General features: G+C 33.1%; 1 protein-coding gene across 1 annotated transcript in view; it reads right to left on the reverse strand.

The window, feature by feature from the left end:
- MAGI2 (membrane associated guanylate kinase, WW and PDZ domain containing 2) overlaps window positions 1–20,822 on the reverse strand; it is a 1,847,576-nt gene that overhangs the window by 569,425 nt on the left and 1,257,329 nt on the right. The window contains exon 6 of the mRNA XM_074194021.1: window positions 15,646–15,725. Within this exon, the coding sequence (XP_074050122.1) occupies window positions 15,646–15,725 (80 nt within the window). The remainder of the gene's footprint in view (window positions 1–15,645; window positions 15,726–20,822) is intronic.

Consider the following 20,822-nt stretch of genomic DNA (forward strand, 5'->3'; position numbering starts at 1 on the left):
TTCATTCCTATGTGGGAAATTAATTTAAAAGATAATTGGAGTGAATGAATGCTTAAATTGGAATTATTAGAGGAAATCTGGGAGACTTATTCATGCATACTTTAAATAAGAATAGTCATCTTGTTGAGTTCTTTGCATATTTAATCGGTGACATTCTGAGATTAGTGTATTTTTAGTATATTATACTTGCCTTATAGGTAAATAAAATTTGGATGAAAATTATTTATGAATTTTCTTGAATCTCAAACAATATAGCATACACAGTTTTGTTGCATGACCAGTTAAAATTACAACTCACTTTGGAAAACCATGGACTTGATAATTTCTAAAGTTCTTTCATGTTCCAACACTGACTCCATAAAAACAAATTACAAAGTGTGTGAATAAAATTTAATCTTCTCTTTAGGTAATGATTTTTATTTCACTCAAGAAATAATACTAATACAATCTACTTCCTGTAAGCAGAGTACAAGACAGAAGAGACTAATCTCCTTAGACTAGAGGTAGTGGACAGAAACCTAAGACTTTTGGAATGGGATATGAGGGAAGAAGACATCTCTATTGTTTCATCTCAAAAGAAATCAGTCATGAATAAAACTCAAACGTTTTTATTTTCAGGTTAGAATGAGCTAATTAATACTTTGGATCATTTTGTATACATCTGCCAAAAAACCAAAACCAAACCAAACCACAGTTTCTGAATATATAGAACTAGATAGGAGACAAAAATGACAGTTGTTAGCCAGAGTGACAGTATACAAAATTTGCTCTTACACCTTTCTTTTCTTTTAAATTTGTGAGTTTTAAAGTGAGTATAAAGTGAGTTTTAAAATTAAAGGGCAGCTAGGTGGCGCTGAGTTCAAATCTGGCCTCCTGAGTTCAAATCTGGCCTCCTGAGTTCAAATCTGGCCTCCTGAGTTCAAATCTGGCCTCCTGAGTTCAAATCTGGCCTCCTGAGTTCAAATCTGACCTTAGACATAGTCTTAAGATGTGTGACCCTGGGGAAGTCACTTAACTTCTATTTGCCTCAGTTTTTTCACCTGTAAAATGAGTTGAAGAAGGAAATGACAAATTATTCCAGTATCTTTGGTAATAAAATCCCAAATGAGGTCACGAAGAGTCGGACTCAACTGAAACAATTAGGCAACAACAATAAAGTTAAAAAGTATATATATATATATATATATATATATATATATATATATATATATATATATATATATACTAGAAAACACTTTAATAGAGTGTCCAGAAATAGATAGTGAAAGCCTAGATGGATATAACAAACCATAATGAGACTAATAGAGATTTTAATTAGTTTCTTTACTTAGTTTTCTACTCAACTCTATCTCTTTTTCTAAACTTAAAGATGAAATAAATTTAACTTCATTTGAAGACTGGGAAAAGTGTAGGCTAAATCACATGTAAAGTGAGGAAGAATGAAGGGGTCAGTTACAAAATAATGTTAAGTCTATGATTTAGAAGACACTTGATATTTCCTGCTGATATACAACCTTTTTATGATTATTCCTGTACTTATTTTTGAGGGGACCACAAAAATGATCCTTTGTGATTAAGAAAATTAATCAAATCTTTTTTATTTTTCCTGCAATTATTACATGTCTCCTCCTTTATAGTAGAGTTGCAACTTGAATGTCACATCTCATTGCTCCTTCACTTAATAATCCTCAATGAGACAACTGTAAATTACAGTTTTCTGAGATGCTTTTATTTGTACTTAGTGACTTCTTCATTTCATAACTTTTACTTTAAGTAACATGGAATTAGATCTACCAGTTCATACACTTAAACTGTGTCCTGTCTGGCAACTCTGTGATTTCAGAAAAAGGAAATTTAATCAGCTTCACTTAGTTCAACCCTGGAAATAAACAATGACCTACATGCCAAGGACCTAACAGAAACTAGGACAACATTAATATGATTTGGAATTGTGGATCTAATGGAAAAAAAAGAAGGTATGCTTTGTGGAGAAAGAGAATGAAGTAGCCAGAGGTAGTTGTCTAAATTTATGATGATAGGATTAAGAGAAGGAAGTAGGGATAAGTAGTAGGTGGAGGGTTAGTATTTATAAATGGGAGGGTGTAACCAGTACAAGATTTGAGATAGAAATAGACTTTCTGTGGGTCTAATGACTTCTGAAATCTATTTTAGGTATATTATCTGAAACCAATGGTACACAGAAACAAAATCATCAAGTTCGCATCTTTCAATAAATTCCATTTTCTTGTGGAGCTCTGCATCTATGAAATTTGAATGAATTCAAAATGTATGTGCATAGATATCTGAGGTTCATTTTTTAGATAATCCTTTGAGGATGGCCAATAGAAGTGGACATTAAGAATAAAAGGAAGAATGGAAGAATCCTCAATAAAAGAGCCAACAGCATTTTCTTTTTTGAGGAAGTTCTGATATAAATGTTCTGTGAATAGCTCTTTTGATAGTTAAAAATATATTCATATTTTTATATCCAGTAAGGATAAGCAGTTTTTAGTGGCAGACCAAAACATGTTTGTTTTGTGCCCAGACAACATCAAACTGTTGGGTAAAATCTACTTTTACTTTTAATCTCACTGTTCCCCAAAACAATCCAAAGCATTGATCCTTCTGGATCCTAAATAAAACATGTATAACTTAATTACATCCTGAAATTACATTTTGGATACTTTATGTACTTTATTGTGAATGAAACATGATATGTTTTTCTTCTTGATCAAAAAAAAAATCTGAGAAGTGAGAAGAAAGGAAAACAAAAGAATATATTTACATCAGTGTGTATGTGGTAGTATGAAGAGGTTAATGATTATAAGAATTTATTGCTCAAAGTTTCTTTTTGCTAAGGAAATGCTTAGGCAGTTTTGTTGTTTAGTTGTGAATTTGGACCAGGTGTGTTGGTATACCCTGGGGAAGCATTGCTATTGTACCTTCCCCCTACTCTCAGGTCAAAAGTCAATGGGAAGGGCGGCTAGGTGGTACAGTGGAGAGAGCACCAGCGCTGGAGTCAGGAGTACCTGAGTTCAAATCCAGCCTCAAACACTTAATAATAACCTAGCTGTGTGGTCTTGGGCAAAACCCCTTAACCTTGTTTGCCTTGCAAAAACCTAAAAAGACGTCAATGGGAATGATTCCTCAAAATGAGTTGGCACACTCAGGCTGCTATTCAATAAATTATCATCATAATTTATATATTTTATGTGAAATTCAATTTTTCCAAAGTACTTTAGGTTATCCTCCTTTTTGACAAAAATTACTTGTGTTGCCATTGGAAAGATACATTGTATATAGACATCAGAGAGAGGATCTTAGATATGAAATAGGAAGTAACATGAGAGGTTATATAGTATAACCTAATTTTTTGCTGAAAAAATCTGGGGCTAAAAACAGAAAAATGACAAATCTGAGAGAACATAAATTAAAAGGCATTGGAGGGGCCGCTAGGTGGCGCAGTGAATAGAGCACTGGCCTTGGAGTCAGGAGTACCTGGGCTCAAATCTGACCTCAGACACTTAATAATTACCTAGCGGTGTGGCCTTGGGCAAGCCACTTAACCCCATTGCCTTGAAAAATCTAAAAAAATAAAATAAAATAAAATAAAAAAAATGAAAGGTATTGGGGACAGGAGATCTGAATTCAAATCCCACCTCTAAGGCTTATTATCTTTATTACCTTGGATAAGGCCTTTAAATACTCTGGAGTTCAGTTTCCTCATCTAAAAATAAGGAGGTTGGATTAGATTGGTTTGCATATTTCTTCTAGGTCTAGCTCTGTGACTCAAAGATGGGGCACTTTATTTTCAAAGATGATAAATAGCAGAGCTACGATTCAAAAATCAGATCATTTTGCTCCAAAACAAGCATGCTTTCCAGGTTGTTGTTTAGTTGTTTCAGTCATGTCTAATTCTTGGTCACCCTGTTTGGGATTTTCTTGATGAGGATACTTGGATAATTTGCCATTCCCTTCTCCAGCTCATTTTATAGATGAGGAAACTGAAGAAACAGGGTTAAGTGACCTGCTCAGGATTAAACAGCAAGTGAGAATCTAAGGCAGTATCTGAACTCATGAAAATGAACCTCACTATTGGCCCAATACTCTATACATCATGACTCCTAAATGCCTGTTTTCCAGGTTATCAGACCTAAATATATGGTATCACAGAATTATTTGAACTAGAACACAACACCTTCATATCGAGACAAATTCCCCAGTCATCAAGAATATTCAAGCAATGAAATAGGCTATAATGTTAATAAGAACTAAAGAGCCATAATCTATGTTTCCCAAGGCAGCAAAAAGAAGCAAATGAACAGGTTTTTTTAGGAAAGAATTTCTCTGAAGGACAACATTTCCACTTTGAAACAGCCTAAGCATTTAATAAGTTTCAGGCAAATTCTCCATTCTTAAGGGAGCACTGAATTTCTAAGAATGTCAGGTACCATGTGCAGAGGCTGATACTAGAGTATGGTAAAGGCAATACCATTCCACTTAATGGTGTGTTATAAACTAAATGGAATGGAGAGACAGAATTCAAGCATCCTGACTGGCTAATGTACTGAGCATGAATTCTCAAGATGCACAATAATGGAAAGTGCATCACCCATAAACATATGCTGATGTTTTTGTTTTTTGTTTCTACTTGTGGAAGCTGCAAAAGTAGCTATTAGAAGGAAAGATTCACTAGAAATAAGTTTCAGTTTTCTAACAAATCAGTGGACTCTTGGGAACTAATAAAGAAAACATAGTCTAATGCAGAGTCACAGACTAAGAATATGTAGGGAGGGATTCATATATTGATTCTGCTACTAACTAAAGTTTTGTCATTTAGGGCAAGTTGCTTAATCTTTGTATATATCTCAGTGTTTCCCACTGTTAAAATGAGCTAAAGTTACTTGTATACATTATTACTGAGTTGTAAAAATAAAAGTTAATATGCTTTAATGTTCTTTGAAAATGAAAATCACCAATAATAATTCTTCCCGTTGGTTAAGTAAAACTGAATCATTGTGAACTGACAAAATTTCTTATACAATCCATGACAGATTTATTGACACCTGCTAGGTAGCTCAGTGGATAGAGTGTCAGTTCTGGAGAATGGAAGACTCATCTTCCTGGGTTCAATTCTAACCTCAGACATTTACTAGTTGTGTGATCCTGTTTGCCCATGAAATGAGCTAGAGAATGAAATGGAAAATGACTCCAGTTTTTTGCTAAGAAAACTTCAAATGAGGTTACTAAAAGTTTGACATAACTGAAATGCCTGAGCAACAACTAACACAAAAGTATAATAAAGAAGATATGTAAAGACATAGTGATACTTCTTTCCAAATTTGATGGAACAATAAGATTCAAGGATGGAAGAGAGTAAAAAAAAAAAGTCCTTTAGTCTATCCCCTTAAATAAGAAAACTAATGTTTATAGAAGTTATATCTAGACCAAATTCACAAGTAAGAAAATAAAAAAAAACAACCACAGGGATTCAAACTCACTCACATTTTCAAACTCACAAATTATTTGCACTATCCCACAATGCCTCTAAAACCAATAGTAAAGTAAATATCAAAATGGTAAACTAAACTCTCAAAACAGGGCTGTTGTTAACTACACATGGAAATGTTAAATGAGGTTACTTGGAAAAAAGATTTTGATAGCTATTTCCTAGTTTCATACTATGTAGTTAGTTTTCAGCAAAAGAGGCTAGCCTATGTTTAGAAGCAGCTCAGTCCAAGAGAAGTGAGTCAGTCAATCACCAACATTTATTTCATGGGCACCCACTCTGCTCTGCAATGTACCCTAGGATATGAAGAGAAGACCTACTTTCTGGTAGAGAAAACACACACACACACACACACACACACACACACACACACACACACACACACACACTATGTTATATAAGCCTTAAGCCTTCAGTGCCAAGCAATAAAGGGAAACATAATGGAAGACTGCTAGTCAAGGTAAGTACAATTAAGCATTTAGGAGAAGGGAAGAGTTTCTCCTTTTCTAAGCCATCTTGCATGTCATATTTTACTGCTATTTAAGACTTTCAAAAATTCCAGGTTCCTAATCTTAATAAAATGATCTCATTGGCATGGATGTTACTTTCAGTGACACATGTTGCAACTCATTTATGCTGGGGCCCATCCTATATAATTCTTTGTAACTACTAATATTATTTTTCTCTTGAACAAGTAACTTCTTGGATGGCATTTGTGTTTAATGACTTCAATAGCATTTAGATGGAACACTGTACCTTCTTCAAGCTTCCAAACTAAAAGAAGCTCAACAAATGCCTGTCTCGTTTCTAAAGTTATTACCAAGAGATTTTTATTAGTGGTGGTTGAACCTTTAATTTCATTGGAATAGGGAATATTATGTTGAGGAAGGTCTCCTTGCCTATGTAGATTGACAGCAGTTCTACAATTTATAGTTTCGGGTATTTGTCAAAGGACAATGAGAGGATGTATGATGTGTTAGGGTCACAAAGCCAGTATGAGTTGGAGTGGAGACTCTAACTCAAGTCTTTTTTTCTCAGGCTAGTTATTTGTCCTCTATGTAATTCTGTCTCTCATTATAGAGATAAAAATATTAAAAAAAATCAGAGTAGAAGTTTGGCAATATACTCTAGAAGAAATAAGAGAGTAGATTTGGAGTGCAATAGATAGCACTTTCAATAGGAAATCAATAACAACAATGTAAAAACAAAGCTAAACCCAAAGCTAGAGTAAACTTTAAATATCATCCAAACTAAAAGCTTTATTATACAAATGAGCAACCTGCAAGGTAATTATCATTTGTGTGTCATATGGTTTATTTGTGGTAGAATTGGGACTACCATCTAGGTCTCTCCTGCCATTACCTAACCCTGTTCTCTTTCCATTATAATATAGTTGCTGAAGTAATTTGAAAAATATGAAGGAGCAAATGTGACTTTCAAGTTTTTACAATGATAAATGAAAAGGGATGTTTATTTAAATATTTGTATTTGCAATGGGAAACAGTATGAAATAATGAATAAGGAGCTGGCCTTGGAAGCCGGAAAGTATGGGTGCAATTCCTGCTTCTAACATATACTAGCCACATGACTCTGATCAAGTCTTTTGACCTCTCAGTGACCCAAGAGAATCACTATGATTTTCTATTTGACGAAGTAATTTTTTCATTAGGAATTCTCTATGCCAATGAAAGTACAGGTTCTATTATAAAGAAAGGCAGTAGATAGGATTAGAAGAAAAAAATAAGTCTGAGGCATGACAAAGAAAAATGGAATAAATTACATAAAAATAAAATAATCCAATATATCAATACATATTTTAATGAAGAAAAACCAGGTGACCTGAAAGGCAGAAAGCTAAGAACTAATTCCTAAAATTCCCTGAGATATGAAAGAAAGAAGATAAGTCATTGAAAACAACTTAAATTGGAGATAATTTTGTCCAAAGTGTAATACTTTGTATGATGAATTATAAGTGGAATATAGGTAGCATTTGCATTGAAATTTTAAATTCTATATTCTCATTTTTATTTATTGTCATTTTAAAACTGTTCCTTCTTTTCTCTTCAATCTGACTTGTTCTGCATTCTTGTCACTTTTTCCACCTTTATTGCCTCTCTGATGGATTAGCCACAGTGTTTGAATGCCAAATATATACTTGCCTAAAAGATTATTTTTTGGAGAACTCATACATAGTCAATGCTATGATACGAGGACACTCTCAAAATATCTCTTAAGAACTTTAGAATTGATTGTATGATATGGGAGACACTGACACAGAACTGCCCAGCATGGTGTGCCCTTATCAGAGGAGATACTATTTGTCTATGAACAAAGTATAATGGATGTAACTTAAAAGAAACATAAAATGTGCAAATTTAGAAAATCTGCCCCAAGTATTCTTAAGGACTAACTGTCCCCAATCCTAGATTTTAGTTGTCTAAACCACTCACAGTTAGACACACTGTAACTTGACGCTAATAATACAGGATGTCATTTTGGTCCTCTTCCAAGTATACCCTATTGCCACTACTATCTTTAAATTTTTTCTTCCCTTTCTTTCCTTCTTTCCCCCTCTTCTTTATTTCTCTTTCTCTCTTTTCTTTTTCTCTTTCTTTCTTTTTTCTCTTTCTTTCTTTTTCTCTTTCTTTTTTCTTCCTTCCTTCCTTCCTTCCTTCCTTCCTTCCTTCCTTCCTTCCTTTCTTTCTCTTTCTTTCTTTCTTTCTTCCATCCTTCAGAAATGCACATCCATGACCTATCATTGTAATATATATCATTTTCAAATACCTATATATCTACCTCTCTCCTGGCCTTCCTCCTGAATTGAACTTGTCTGTTGAAACTTGAATGTCACTGTATTACTTCAATCTGAATATATTTTAAAGTGAACTTTTTATCTCCCCATCCCCAAAATAGCTTTTAGTTCTGGTATTTCTAGAATAGATTATTGTCAGAACCATCAAGTCCTATTAACTATTTCTTGTTTAAATGCTTTCTGTAATCATTATAGTACTACCTAACTGAAATTCAGAGAGAAATTTCTTAGGTATTATTTTTGCATATGGGATCTTTTTTTGCAAGCCCCACAATGCTAGGCACAAGACAAGCACCCAGTAAATATTTGTCAATTAATATGTCCCAGTCTATTCCTAGTAACTAACATTAAATGCTACTTAGTTTAAATATTACTACACAAATCTACTTTTTCTTATTTTCTAATATTTCAAAACATACAATCACTGTTCCATCCAAATTACTCACAGGAATCCATATTCACATTCCTAACATGCTTTTTCTCATGCCACTACTATTGCCTGTAATGTGAGTGGGATAGACTAATTTCTCACTGAGATTCTCTTTGGATCTATAAATATAGGATCTTATTAGGTCCGAGACCATGTGTGATATATCTTTGTGCCCTTTAGTGAGCTTGGCACAATGCTAATGTATAATAGAGAAATTCAATATTTGTTGAATGTATAAATAATTACAATGTTTGCAGTGTTCAATCCAAAATCATAAAACTACTGACTAACAGAAATAGTCAGAAGAAGACTCTAGTCTTTGGCTAGTGGCATAGAAATCAGACTTCTGAGAAAGAGAGTAGAATTGCTGCACAAACAACTAAAACTAAAAAAGTAGTCCATGTTAGGACTGAGAAATTCCCTGTATTTCCAAAGGAATTTCAAAAGATAAAAGTAATTGGAGTAGAAGTAAATATGTAATAAATTTTTAAAGATAACATTTCTTTTGAGAAAATAGATTAAAAATATGAAATGTTACCATTTGGTTTGAGGAGTTAGAACTCAGAAAGAGAATTATATTGATACCTTTTTATTTTTAAATAAGAATTGCATTAAGAGATTTAATCAATTCAAATTTCAGAAGGGTACTGAGACTCAGATTAGGAAAAGGCTGCTCTAAATCATTTTCAACTCCTTACTAGTCATATGGCTTTTGTCTCCAAACACCAAGTGGCATTGTTCTGCCCCATGCACTAATAGCCCACAAAAAAGCAATGTTTGCTTTTTTTTTCTCATAAAGGAACATTTTTAAGCTCCAGGAGTTCCCACAAAAAGGACATAAAACCACGAGCTATTGGAAATATAATTCGCTGAAAACATGGGCTTATAATGGTTACAGTGACATATCCCTTAACTAGAGCAGCAAGAATAACACCATTTAACACATATTATAACAGGCACTTTGGGTTGCTTAGTGGTTAGGCATCAATCATGCACTGGATCGTGTCTTAAGGAGCTCTTTTTTCCTTTCCTAATCAGTAAAAACATTTTGTATGTTTTATTTTTTTTACAGTCATCAGCTTGTTAGCAAGTCTTGTTTTGTGATGTAGCATTTCTCCTTCAACCATCAAACCTTAGGCCAAAGAGTGAAATCAGGAAGGACCAAATTAAACAAAGAAACTGAGTCGGGTGTTTTTTTTCCTAACTTCTATGCACACTAACTTCTGAGTGTCTAGTTTTTGATCTACAGATATTTCCACTGTGAAAAGATCTAAATTTTTTACATTAGAAATATCCAGATGATAGTTTTGTTTGTTTTTAATTTTATAGATATTTGTTATGTACTATCTGGTTGAGAGATATTTAAGGTCTATTGTACCAGATCATTAATAAGGGGTTATTATTGATGACAAGATGATTCACATGTTGGAATGTAGGCATGCTGTGGATTTTAAGAAAGGAAGTTTGGAGCTCCAGTTCTATATCAGACCATTAGCTATGAGTCCTGGGCAATTTTCTAAGAATTATCTATCAGTTGAGAGAGGGTTTTCTCAAACCAGGAGATCATTTGGAAAGCACAGACCTTTGTGACTGCCATAGAAAGAGTAAATAAACCACATATGTTTTGTGCTTTTCTATTTACAAGGCATATTCTTCACACTCATTCTGTAAAGCAAGTATGATTATGCTTCTTTTATATTGGAAAACTGAGACTCAGAGTTGTTAAACAACCTGCATGGACAAGTCACACAATTAACAAGTATCAGAGATAATATTTGAACTCATGCTATGGCTATAAAAGCAATATGTGCCCCCTCCCCAATCCAGAAGAAAGAATAGATATACCTAAAGTTTAAACATAGATTGGAATTATGAAGCCACAGGGGAGTCCTATTTTAAAAAGTTAAAAACAGAGAAAATGGGAAAATCATTCAATGTTTTAATACCCTATATAGTTTTAAATACTTTATTAGTTTACAAACATACAATGTTACAGTATGATATAACTTACTAATAAAAAAACCTTAACTAGATTTTTAAAATATGAAGAGCTTGAAAAAAAGGCGAAACCAAGGAATAACTATGTGGCTTATCCTTTATCTCCCAGCTCCCTATTCTTGGGGAATACATAAAACCAGTTCTTAAAAAAAAATTTATCTCAAATATTTTTAGCATTTTTTGACCTTCACATTTTTGTGATAACTGATCCTATCTACCAAAAATTATCTCAAGAAAAGAATTAGGGAGTAATTTTGTCACTTTGAATGTAAAAATGAACCCAATGACCTCTTGACCTCTTACAGTTTTAGAAAATCAAATGTCTAATGGAAGATCATAAATAATAGAAAATAGCTATAAATATATGGATATTTTCAAAGAAAACAAATTTACAGATATAGTGAAAGATAAGGAGGGGAGAAAAAAGGTAGAGGAAGAGAGAGAGAGAGAGAGAGAGAGAGAGAGAGAGAGAGAGAGAGAGAGAATGCAGGAGACAGAGAGAATGACAATTATTTTGAAGGAAGAGAGGCATAAATAATACAAAATAACTATTTCAAAAGTGGTTGATATTTGAATTTTGAGGTAATAATATGAAAATTTACTGAGGACATCTCAATTCTTAAATCTGTTTGAATATCTCTGGCTATAAATTATTTTACTGTCTCTAAATAATCATCAGTTGGAAGTAGGAGATGAAACAAAAAGAGATTAAGTAATTAGGATGAATCTTGCCAAGTAAAAAATTTAGAATGGAGAAAAAAACAAAGAAATCCTACAATATGAATTATACATATGGTGACCATTAAGAATCACTTACCTCTGGAATTTCTTTTTCTTTATCTGTGTATTCACAAATTATTTTTCTCTATTAACCAAAACCAATATTAAAACTGAAAAACTGTCATAAATTAATTTATAAATAATCAATTAAATATAAGTGATTGTGAACTTTGAGTGTACTTTTACAGTTAAACAGTTGTGACTCATCTTCCTTACCCTTCCTAATGAGGAAATTTCAAGGTGCTACATAAATACCACTTTACCAAGCTTAAAAGATTAGAAAGAAGCTATTTAAATGTGAAATTAGCTAGTCCATTTTTAATCTTCTTGAGAAATTAGGATTGCTAATATGAAAGAAAAATTAAATAAGAAACTAGACCATAACCACTCTGTAGAAAAACAGTAAGTGCTGGCGCAGGAACCACAGAACTAGTTTCTAGTTTTGTTATTAGTTCAGCATAGTTCAAATTCCAGTAAATTACTTCACCAAGGCATTTTATAAAGGCTTACTCCAAAGTTACCTTAATACCCCAATGCTATTTAAAAAAGAGAATTTTAATTGCAAAAATGAAGCTATTTATCCTTTAATTTAACTGTCAGTTTCATAGAATTAACTTAGGAAACAAGCAGAACCTAATTAAGGATGCAATAAAAGTCATGTCCTATTCAGTAGGCAATCATCCTTTGAAAAACCCAAATTTCTACTTATCTATTATCACATTATGCTCTATCTTCCTGTTAACATGCATTGGAAGAAAAAATGAAAGATTTTAGTAATATCAAGAAAACTGTAATATCCAAGAAAACGGGGGTGACAGTTTTTTTCACATTTCACGATATGTATGTGCTACCTATTTCGCAGATGGAATATGATGAAAGGTGTGACACTATGTAGATTTTAATCTTGGAATGTTTCTAGTCTACTGGCTACTTAGAAGAATGTCCCTAGAAGGAAGAGTTCACACTGAACTGGGTTAATTGACCCAGGAATGGTCTTGATGTTAGAGGATCTTAGAATAGAGCAAATAAATACAAAAATTAAAATGGTGATTTCTCTTGAGGATGAAGACCTAATGTGTTTTGCCTGCCAGAGCTATCTTATGAAGTAGCTTTGGAAAATGGTGACACTTGCTTTTCCATGATATCTCTAAGCAACCATTACACAAATATGCTAGCAGTCAAGACCTAGCATTTTCATGAAGACATTCATAAAATCAAATGATTTTTCCAGTTCCATTTTTCTAAAATATAAAGTTTCCCTGAACCAAGAAACATACAGGCACAAACTGTTACAATATACTATCATAGGTCCTTTTAAAATTCAATATTTCAGGTAGTAGGTTGTATATGTTTTTACACAACTATATGTGGGTGGCTATTTCTATACAAATGTGAGGCTATCATTTACCCATGGTCAGTACCTTTTAATAATATGTTTTTTTTTTGGTAAAATGACATTGTGTTACATTGAGTTATTAATGCTTCCATTCCCTATTATAATAAAAAGAATATCACATATTATATTAGTCCAATTTGTGACCATACAAGAATGTTTATCCACAACCCCATTCCCAGCAAGGTCAACAAGTTTTTATTAGTCTCTCCTTTCTCTTTTACTATAGCTCCCTGCCCTACCTTAGATTTTTGCAAAACTAAGATCTATAGATATCTTATTATATACATAGGGGTTTGTGAGAATGCAAAGTGTATGCTGTTTCTCATTCTAAAATATCAAATATGACTAGATTTTTATGTATTTTTATATAATACATATACACTTATAAGTGACTATATATATATATATATATATATATATATACACATACACACAAATATTTATGGTTATTATTTAGTCATTTCAGTCATGTCCAACTTTTCCTGACCCTCCCTGGCATTTTCTTGGCAAAGATGTTGAAGTGCTTTGACATTTCCTTCTCTAGTACATTTTACAGATGAGGAACTGAGGTAAACAGGGTAAAATGATTTGCCTAGGGTCACACAGCCAGATTTGAACTAATGAGATTAGTTTTACTGACTTCAGACATGATATGCTATCCACTGTATCACCTATCTGTCCAGATACTTATTTATGTTATGCTTATATACATCTATCTACATAAAACCTGCAATAATTTAGGTATGGATAAGGGTTGATATTCCTACATTTTTATAGGAAGCTACAAAGCTTATAAAGCTTTGCAAGAAGCTTTGCTCCTCCTTAACCTAAAGTTATTCCACAATCTGTAACCCTAATGACTAGCTAGTAAGTTATAGAATTAGAACCTGACCCTACATTTTCTGATTCCAAGTACAATGGCCTTTCTTCTATTATACCACATAATTTCTCAGCCTCATTCCATTTATGTTTGACAGGATATCAACTACCTTCAGTTGACCTTTTTTTAAAACAACAACAATATCTACTTTATAATCCATGTGTTTTTCTTTTTGCTTTATGGAAAATGAAATCAATTAATAATCTAGATGATAACAATGAACAAAATTACATTCTCTAACTACAGGATTTCAGCTATGTGATATAGTTCATAGAAAGCTGGCATCAAGCATGTAATGTCTGGGGTAGAAGGGTAGCATATACATTGAAAAGTTAGGAACCATCTAATAAATGAACTTGTTGTTCATATCTTTTCTCAGAATCTTCTTCGAGTTTAACATCCAGAGTTTTGAATTCTGAGATAAAATACTCAAAAGTAAACAAACTATATTTGAAGAGTTTAATGTAAATGGAAGATAAATAATTTCATTAATCTTATAAAGATACGCTAATAATTACTATGATCTACTTAGATACAATAGTTAACTTAAATTTACATATCATCACTAATGACATTACTATATCCAATTGTATGACTAAAATGAAGTTTAATCACTCTTAAAAGTTCATAATGTCATATGGTCAAATCATGATTAGTTAAAAATACTTTCATGTAAGTAAATATATATGTATATGAACTTGTATGGAAATACATAGGTATCCATACTTTCATTAATTTATAGTCCTAGCATATTTATAAACTGAACACAGCATAAGGAATCCCAGGACAAATTATGTAGATTCCCAGAAAGTCAGGATTATTTCTAAAATGAAGAGCTTTCTTACAATTTGGAATCTTTAAAAGCAGAAATATTCTCCAAAGTATGTAATGATCCAATAACAAACAAGTGACCCAGTATTTTGAATAATTATAAACATCGTCAGTGTTACTGTCTTTTATCTATGCAAAATAGAATTGACTGATCAAATAAACAAAGACTACATTCATTGATTAATCAAAATTGTTGAAAATATCTATTGGTCCACAAAATAGTTGCTTTTTTTAGTAAAAGTAATGCCAATATACTAATAAACTTTTGGAAATATAATAACATATATAGAAAATATTTTTTCAGAATTTTGGTTCTAATTCATTATGTAAATTTAATCAGAAACATGCACTTTTATTTAAATACTTAATTTAGAAAGAAATCAAATTGGTTTTGAAAAAGGAGTACTATCTATTGTATGCAATACAATTACAAGTAAATTTTTTTGAGAAAAAAAGTTCATTTCAAATATTTCCAATCTTATTTCTATTTCATTAAATTTTTTGGGTTATAATTCCAAAAATTTGACCTCATATTATTATTAACCATATTCTCTTATGTATAAGATGTCAATTAAACATTTTTAAAGACACAATTATTACTATTGCTGGTTCTTAAACTACTGATAGGTAAAGTACTATACCTTTAAGAATAAATCAAATCCTATTCATAATCCAAACACATGCTGGTTCTCCACACACACCATATCTCATTCCAATTCAAAGATCAGAGTCCCCAGAGAGACATACTGCAAACAAAAGTCCTTCGTGGTAGGTGGGGAAGTCGGTCCAGGAGTCAAACACAACTAACAGAGAGCACCCGGGTGTGATATTCAGCACAGTATCATCAGAGAGAAAAAGCCCAACCACATGGCATTATTGAAATGCCGAGTTTCTTCTCTATTTCCTAACAGTAACTACAGGATCTCCCTCCTGAGGTAAAGTGTTCTTTGAATAATGATAAAAATTTAAATATTCATTCCGGAAACAGCAGAAAAACTTAATAACCTACCATTTTCTTTGCACTCTTCTGGAGGTTTAGCCTTTTTCGCAAGTCGTGGATCCAGCCATGATGTTGTCTTTGTGTTATGGCTGAAAAGAAAAGAGATCACTCTGAACAGACACATACTGGAAGGAATCAAGTTTATTCCTTAAAAAAAAAGGTTAGTCCAAAAAAATTGCAATCGATACACTTAATTTTCTTACTGGTTCTAAGTAGCCCTGAAGGAGATGTAAGAGTAATTGTGCAAGGCAGCTGTAAATTTGGCAACCTCAGCTCCCTGTCCTCAAAGCAGCTATTTTTATTAAAATCAACTAGAATGTTGCCAAGTTAACCTCATTGAAAATGCAGAACTCATCCAGAGCAAAAGGAATTTATTACAAATACAGGGTTCTCCAGTTGGAAGTGCACAGTTCGCATACTCTGATACTGTTTTCTGAGTTTTGCAAAAGAATTATTTTAATCACAAACCTGTTCTTTTCATAAATACTTGTTTGTTACCCTTTAACAGCAGTGCTGGCAAAAGCATAGCAAAAGTGATGTAAATTAGAGTGTGTTCTCATGATTTCATCTTTCTCTCCCACAATGATTAATACCAATTTTATTAACCAACCTTTAGCTAGTTTGCTTTTAAGTACATCTAAAACCGGTAACCAGGATAAGTAGGAAATATTTCCTTTGGATAGTTTTTTTGGGCTATTCCCAGAATTTAGCTTTCAGGAATTAATAATACAATACCCTCCAAATTTGTAGAAGTTACCTTGAACAAAGTATGCTGCCTATTAAAAAAATATTAACAAAAATGCCTGTTTTGAATTGGAATTTAAAAATATATATATATATATATATATATATATATCCTTTCTGAAAGTAACAAAACATTTTCATTTCAAGATAAAACATGTCAAAGACTTATGAAGTTGCAAAGATTTTTCATTTTGTTACCTGTTGTTAGTTTTATGATGTCTGTCTCTTTCATTACATAAGTAGAGAATGTAGTCTTTATGACTTGCACCCTTGAGCATGTCCAATAATTTCCCTGCTCCTCCATTCCCTTATCTATAAATTTTGAAGTTGTACTTGATGCCCTCTAAAGTCTATCAATTTTGGATACTTTAGGACCATCAGTAGGTATGCCACAGATTCCCTATGACTGTCTCAATCTCCAACACAGACTTCAAAGAAACCAATTCTAGTTCAGGAAGAAAAAGTTGAAGACCAGTATTTTAACCATGGAGTTGAGAAATTAAAGCTTCAAGGTCAAATCCCATCTGTTACCTATTTTTTTTGTATATCCTATGAACTGAGAATGCTTTTTATACCAGTTTGTCAGTCCTTGTATCTACTGTTTGGGATACAAGAAAGACCCACAATACCTAAATGCTGATGGTAGTTTTCAAGGCAGAAAGATCTCAATCCTCTGTTAAAAACTGTGAAGAGAGCTTGTCACTATTCAAACCTGGATACCATGTTCCTTCTGACTGGAATTTTCCCCTCTAGTATCACAACTGCTCTTCAAAAATGAACTCATGTGTATCACTTTTAAGGAAAACTTCCTATCTCCATTTAGAGTGATAATATAAGCTCATGTGCTTTAGTGAAGTCAGATTGGGTTTGAATTCTGTCTCTGGTACTTCAAGATGAACTTTGGCATGTCAAACTTTTCTTTTATGATGTGAAAATAAGGACCTTATATTATGGCAGCTAGGTAGTGCAGTGGATAGAGCACTGACCCTGGAGTCAGGAGTACCTGGGTTCAAATCCAGCCTCAGACATTTAATCACCTAGCTGTGTGGCCTTGGGCAAGCCATTTAACCCCATTTTTCCTGTAAAAAAAAGTGATACACAAATAGGGATTTGATGACCATTTACCAGAGATGTTACAGAAGGGGTTGCTGTTCAGGTAAAGGTTAGACTAGAGGGTACCAGTGGTCCTTTGTTATCTTTAAGATTCAATAATTTCCTAAATACTTTGTTCCTCTATAAGACAAGAAGTCCTCTAGGAAAAATGGGCATTTAATAGTCTTCTAAAAGTGATGATTCTTACTTTAATGAAGAGAATTTCAAAGCAGAAGTGAGGAGAAGGCACACAAAAATCTACCTTTGGGAAGCCCCCTCCCTGATTCCAGGGCCAAAGGTGAAGGGAAGCAAATGCCACATGATTTTTGCAGCCATTTACTAATTACCACTTACTAGTTATATGGCCAAGTCCCTTCTCTTTTTTGGGGTTCAGTTTCATTATTTACAACATGAAGTATGGTAGACAATTCTATTTTCTTCCTCCACAGTATTTATTGAGTACCTACTATGTTCCATAGGATGATAGCTTTGTTTTCGTTTTGTTTTTGTTTTTGCAAGGCAATGGGGTTAAGTGGCTTGCCCAAAGTCACACAGCTAGTCAGTCAATTAAGTGTCTGAGGCCGGATTTGAACTCAGGTACTCCTGACTCCAGGACTGGTGCTCTCTATCCACTGTACCACCTAGCCGCCCCTAAAAGAATGATATCTTAATGGGGTTTGCAGATTAAAATAGAAAGGAAAGCTCAAGGTCTTTAGCTGAAGGACTCATTATTTACTGTTCCTAGCTAGGGTAACCCTCCTTGTTTTTTTATCTTTTAAGTGGGGGTGGCAGGAGTAAACATTTTGAACTTTTTTTCTTCACCTCATAGAGATTAGAAATCAATTGCTCAGGAAGGACTTCTCACCACTTTTGGAACTGTCCTAATGAAAGCTGAATCAGTTTAAATAGCAATTTAGGAGAAAGTTTTTTAGAATGTTTCCCCTAGCCAACAAATTAAAAAGCATTTACGCATGCATGTGTATGTGTGTGTGTGTGTGTGTGTGTGTGTGTGTGTGCGTGTGTGTGTTTGTGTGTATCTGTGTGTGTGTGCTTGTGTGTGTAGCACTTTACCAGGCACCAAGAATATAAAGTCAATCAATAAATCAACAAACATCAAACACTTTCTATGTTCTTGGTGTTATGCTAAGGAAAAACAAAGAAAGGTAAAGGGCAAAACTGAAACAGTTGCAGTTCTCTCAACAATCTTAAGGTGTATTGTAATCAGTTCATATTTATCCATCGAGTTTCCAAAGGATATGTATGGAGAGACACTTGCATTCTAATCTGATCTGCTTCTGCAATCATGCTTATGGCCGATAATAGCTTATTATATTGATGGAAAAAAAAAGACAAGATGCACATTTAAAGCAACAGTCCAGCTACAGCTTCATTACCTTACTGACTTAACCAGGAAAATGGCTTTATTTTCTTGTTTATTTCATTATTCTGAAAAAAACCTATAAAATTTAGGATATTCATTTAGGCCAGAAGCCTAACTTAACAGGGTGGAGGCCAATCTTTTTTTTCCCTTTCTGCCTAAATTTGTTCTTTCTCTCATCCTTCCTCTCACTTCATTAGAGAGTTACCTTCTAAGTATCTCAGATGAATGTAAATCCATCCACAGTTCAGTATTAATAGACTATTACTGAGCCACAGGGCATCAAATTAACATTTTTGTGTTGCACCTTCATTGTGTTAAAATATTGGACACTTTACTATTGAACTGCGAATTTCTAGCATTTGCAAGTTCATATGAGACATTTAATTTTAGTGGCTTTTTGGAATGAACTATAATTAGCAATCTGTCAGTTTAATATAGCTTGAAAGATTAAGCCTTAGCACAGTTTCTTTAGATGATGTTCTGAAACATTTCTAAAAGAAATGTGGAGAGAAGTTGCTACCTATAGTAACTGTCTTAAACAATTCTTGAAGATATAGAACACCATTTCTCAATTGTGGCTCTCACCAGCCTTGTAATTTGCATGTTCTTGAGAGATGCATTACAAAAGAGATATTTATAATGTGGTTGGGATAGAGTAGAATTAGTTTTTCTTCATCCTCTTTTAAAACAACCACCACCACCACCACCACCACCACCACCACCACCACCACCACATTTTAGAAATCCAACAATTCAGTTTAAGAAGGACTATATTAAAATGTAGGCAGGGAGCAATGTGGGGAATTTGATCAATTTGTTAGAATACATTGTCCTCCCTCCTTTTGGAAAGGGACAGATTTCTTCTATTTGCATTGCTAGTATATAACCCCAGATGCATGACATAAATTTTCCACAACTAACCAAGTTGCGTGGGATGTTTATAAGTGACAGGAAAATAAGATGCTAAGGTTATAATCTTGTATTCCAATTTCAGCTCCTGAAGCAGCAATACAAACAGAATTTCTATAGACTGAATATACAAAGTAGCTATTTTCTTATTCCAGGTGGGAAATACAAGAATACTTTTCAAGAATTTTGCAAGACAATACCAACAATATCATAATAAAGCTTGTAAGAGGATTTTTAAAAAATCATTCATGAGGTAGTTTCAGGGCAGAGAATATGATCCATTTGAAAGAGTACTAGATCCCCAGTGGATCTATGGTCAGAAGATGTGAACTACTTCCAAAAGAAGAAATTCAAACTGTCAACAAAAAAATAAGAAAAGAAATCATGAAAAAAAAAGAGTAAGAATGAAAAAGCTGAGGTTTCAATATCTCATATACAATATGAGGTAAAGATGACTGGTAAAGATGATAAAAGATGGAATAAAGTTAATATTGGAGGGCCTAAGGGAAGACAGACACACTAATGTATTGACAACTGAGCTGGAGATTATTAAAGATCATTAAAAATGGAATTACTCAAGAAAATTCGCTCATATTTATATAATCTTTGACCTAGTAATCACACTCATAGGCAAATAGTACAAGGAGATTAATAACAGAAAGTCAACATATATCAAAATATTCATAGAAGTGTTTATAGTTATAAAAAAATGTAAGAAAGAACAATTTGTAACAAAGTAGGTACTCATTGAATAGTGAATATCTGAACCAATTGCCATATTTAAATTTAGTGGAATATGCTGTGCCAAGAGGGGAACAAAAGGTGAATGTAAGGAACCTAGGGGGAAAAATACTAATACATAGGAAGACTCATATGTCCTAACATCTAATAAAGCAGGACTACAAAAATAATATTCACAAAGGGTACAAAAATATAAAAGAAAACAATTCTTAAGGACAGTTTTTTGATTAGCTGTAAAGAACAATTTTGTAATCAGAGAGAAAATGATGAATACATTTCCCTTTTCTTGGAAGAAAGGTAGATGACAGAAGGTGTGGAG

This window comes from Macrotis lagotis, chromosome 7 (genome assembly GCF_037893015.1).
Source record: "Macrotis lagotis isolate mMagLag1 chromosome 7, bilby.v1.9.chrom.fasta, whole genome shotgun sequence".
Lineage (NCBI taxonomy): Eukaryota > Metazoa > Chordata > Mammalia > Peramelemorphia > Peramelidae > Macrotis > Macrotis lagotis.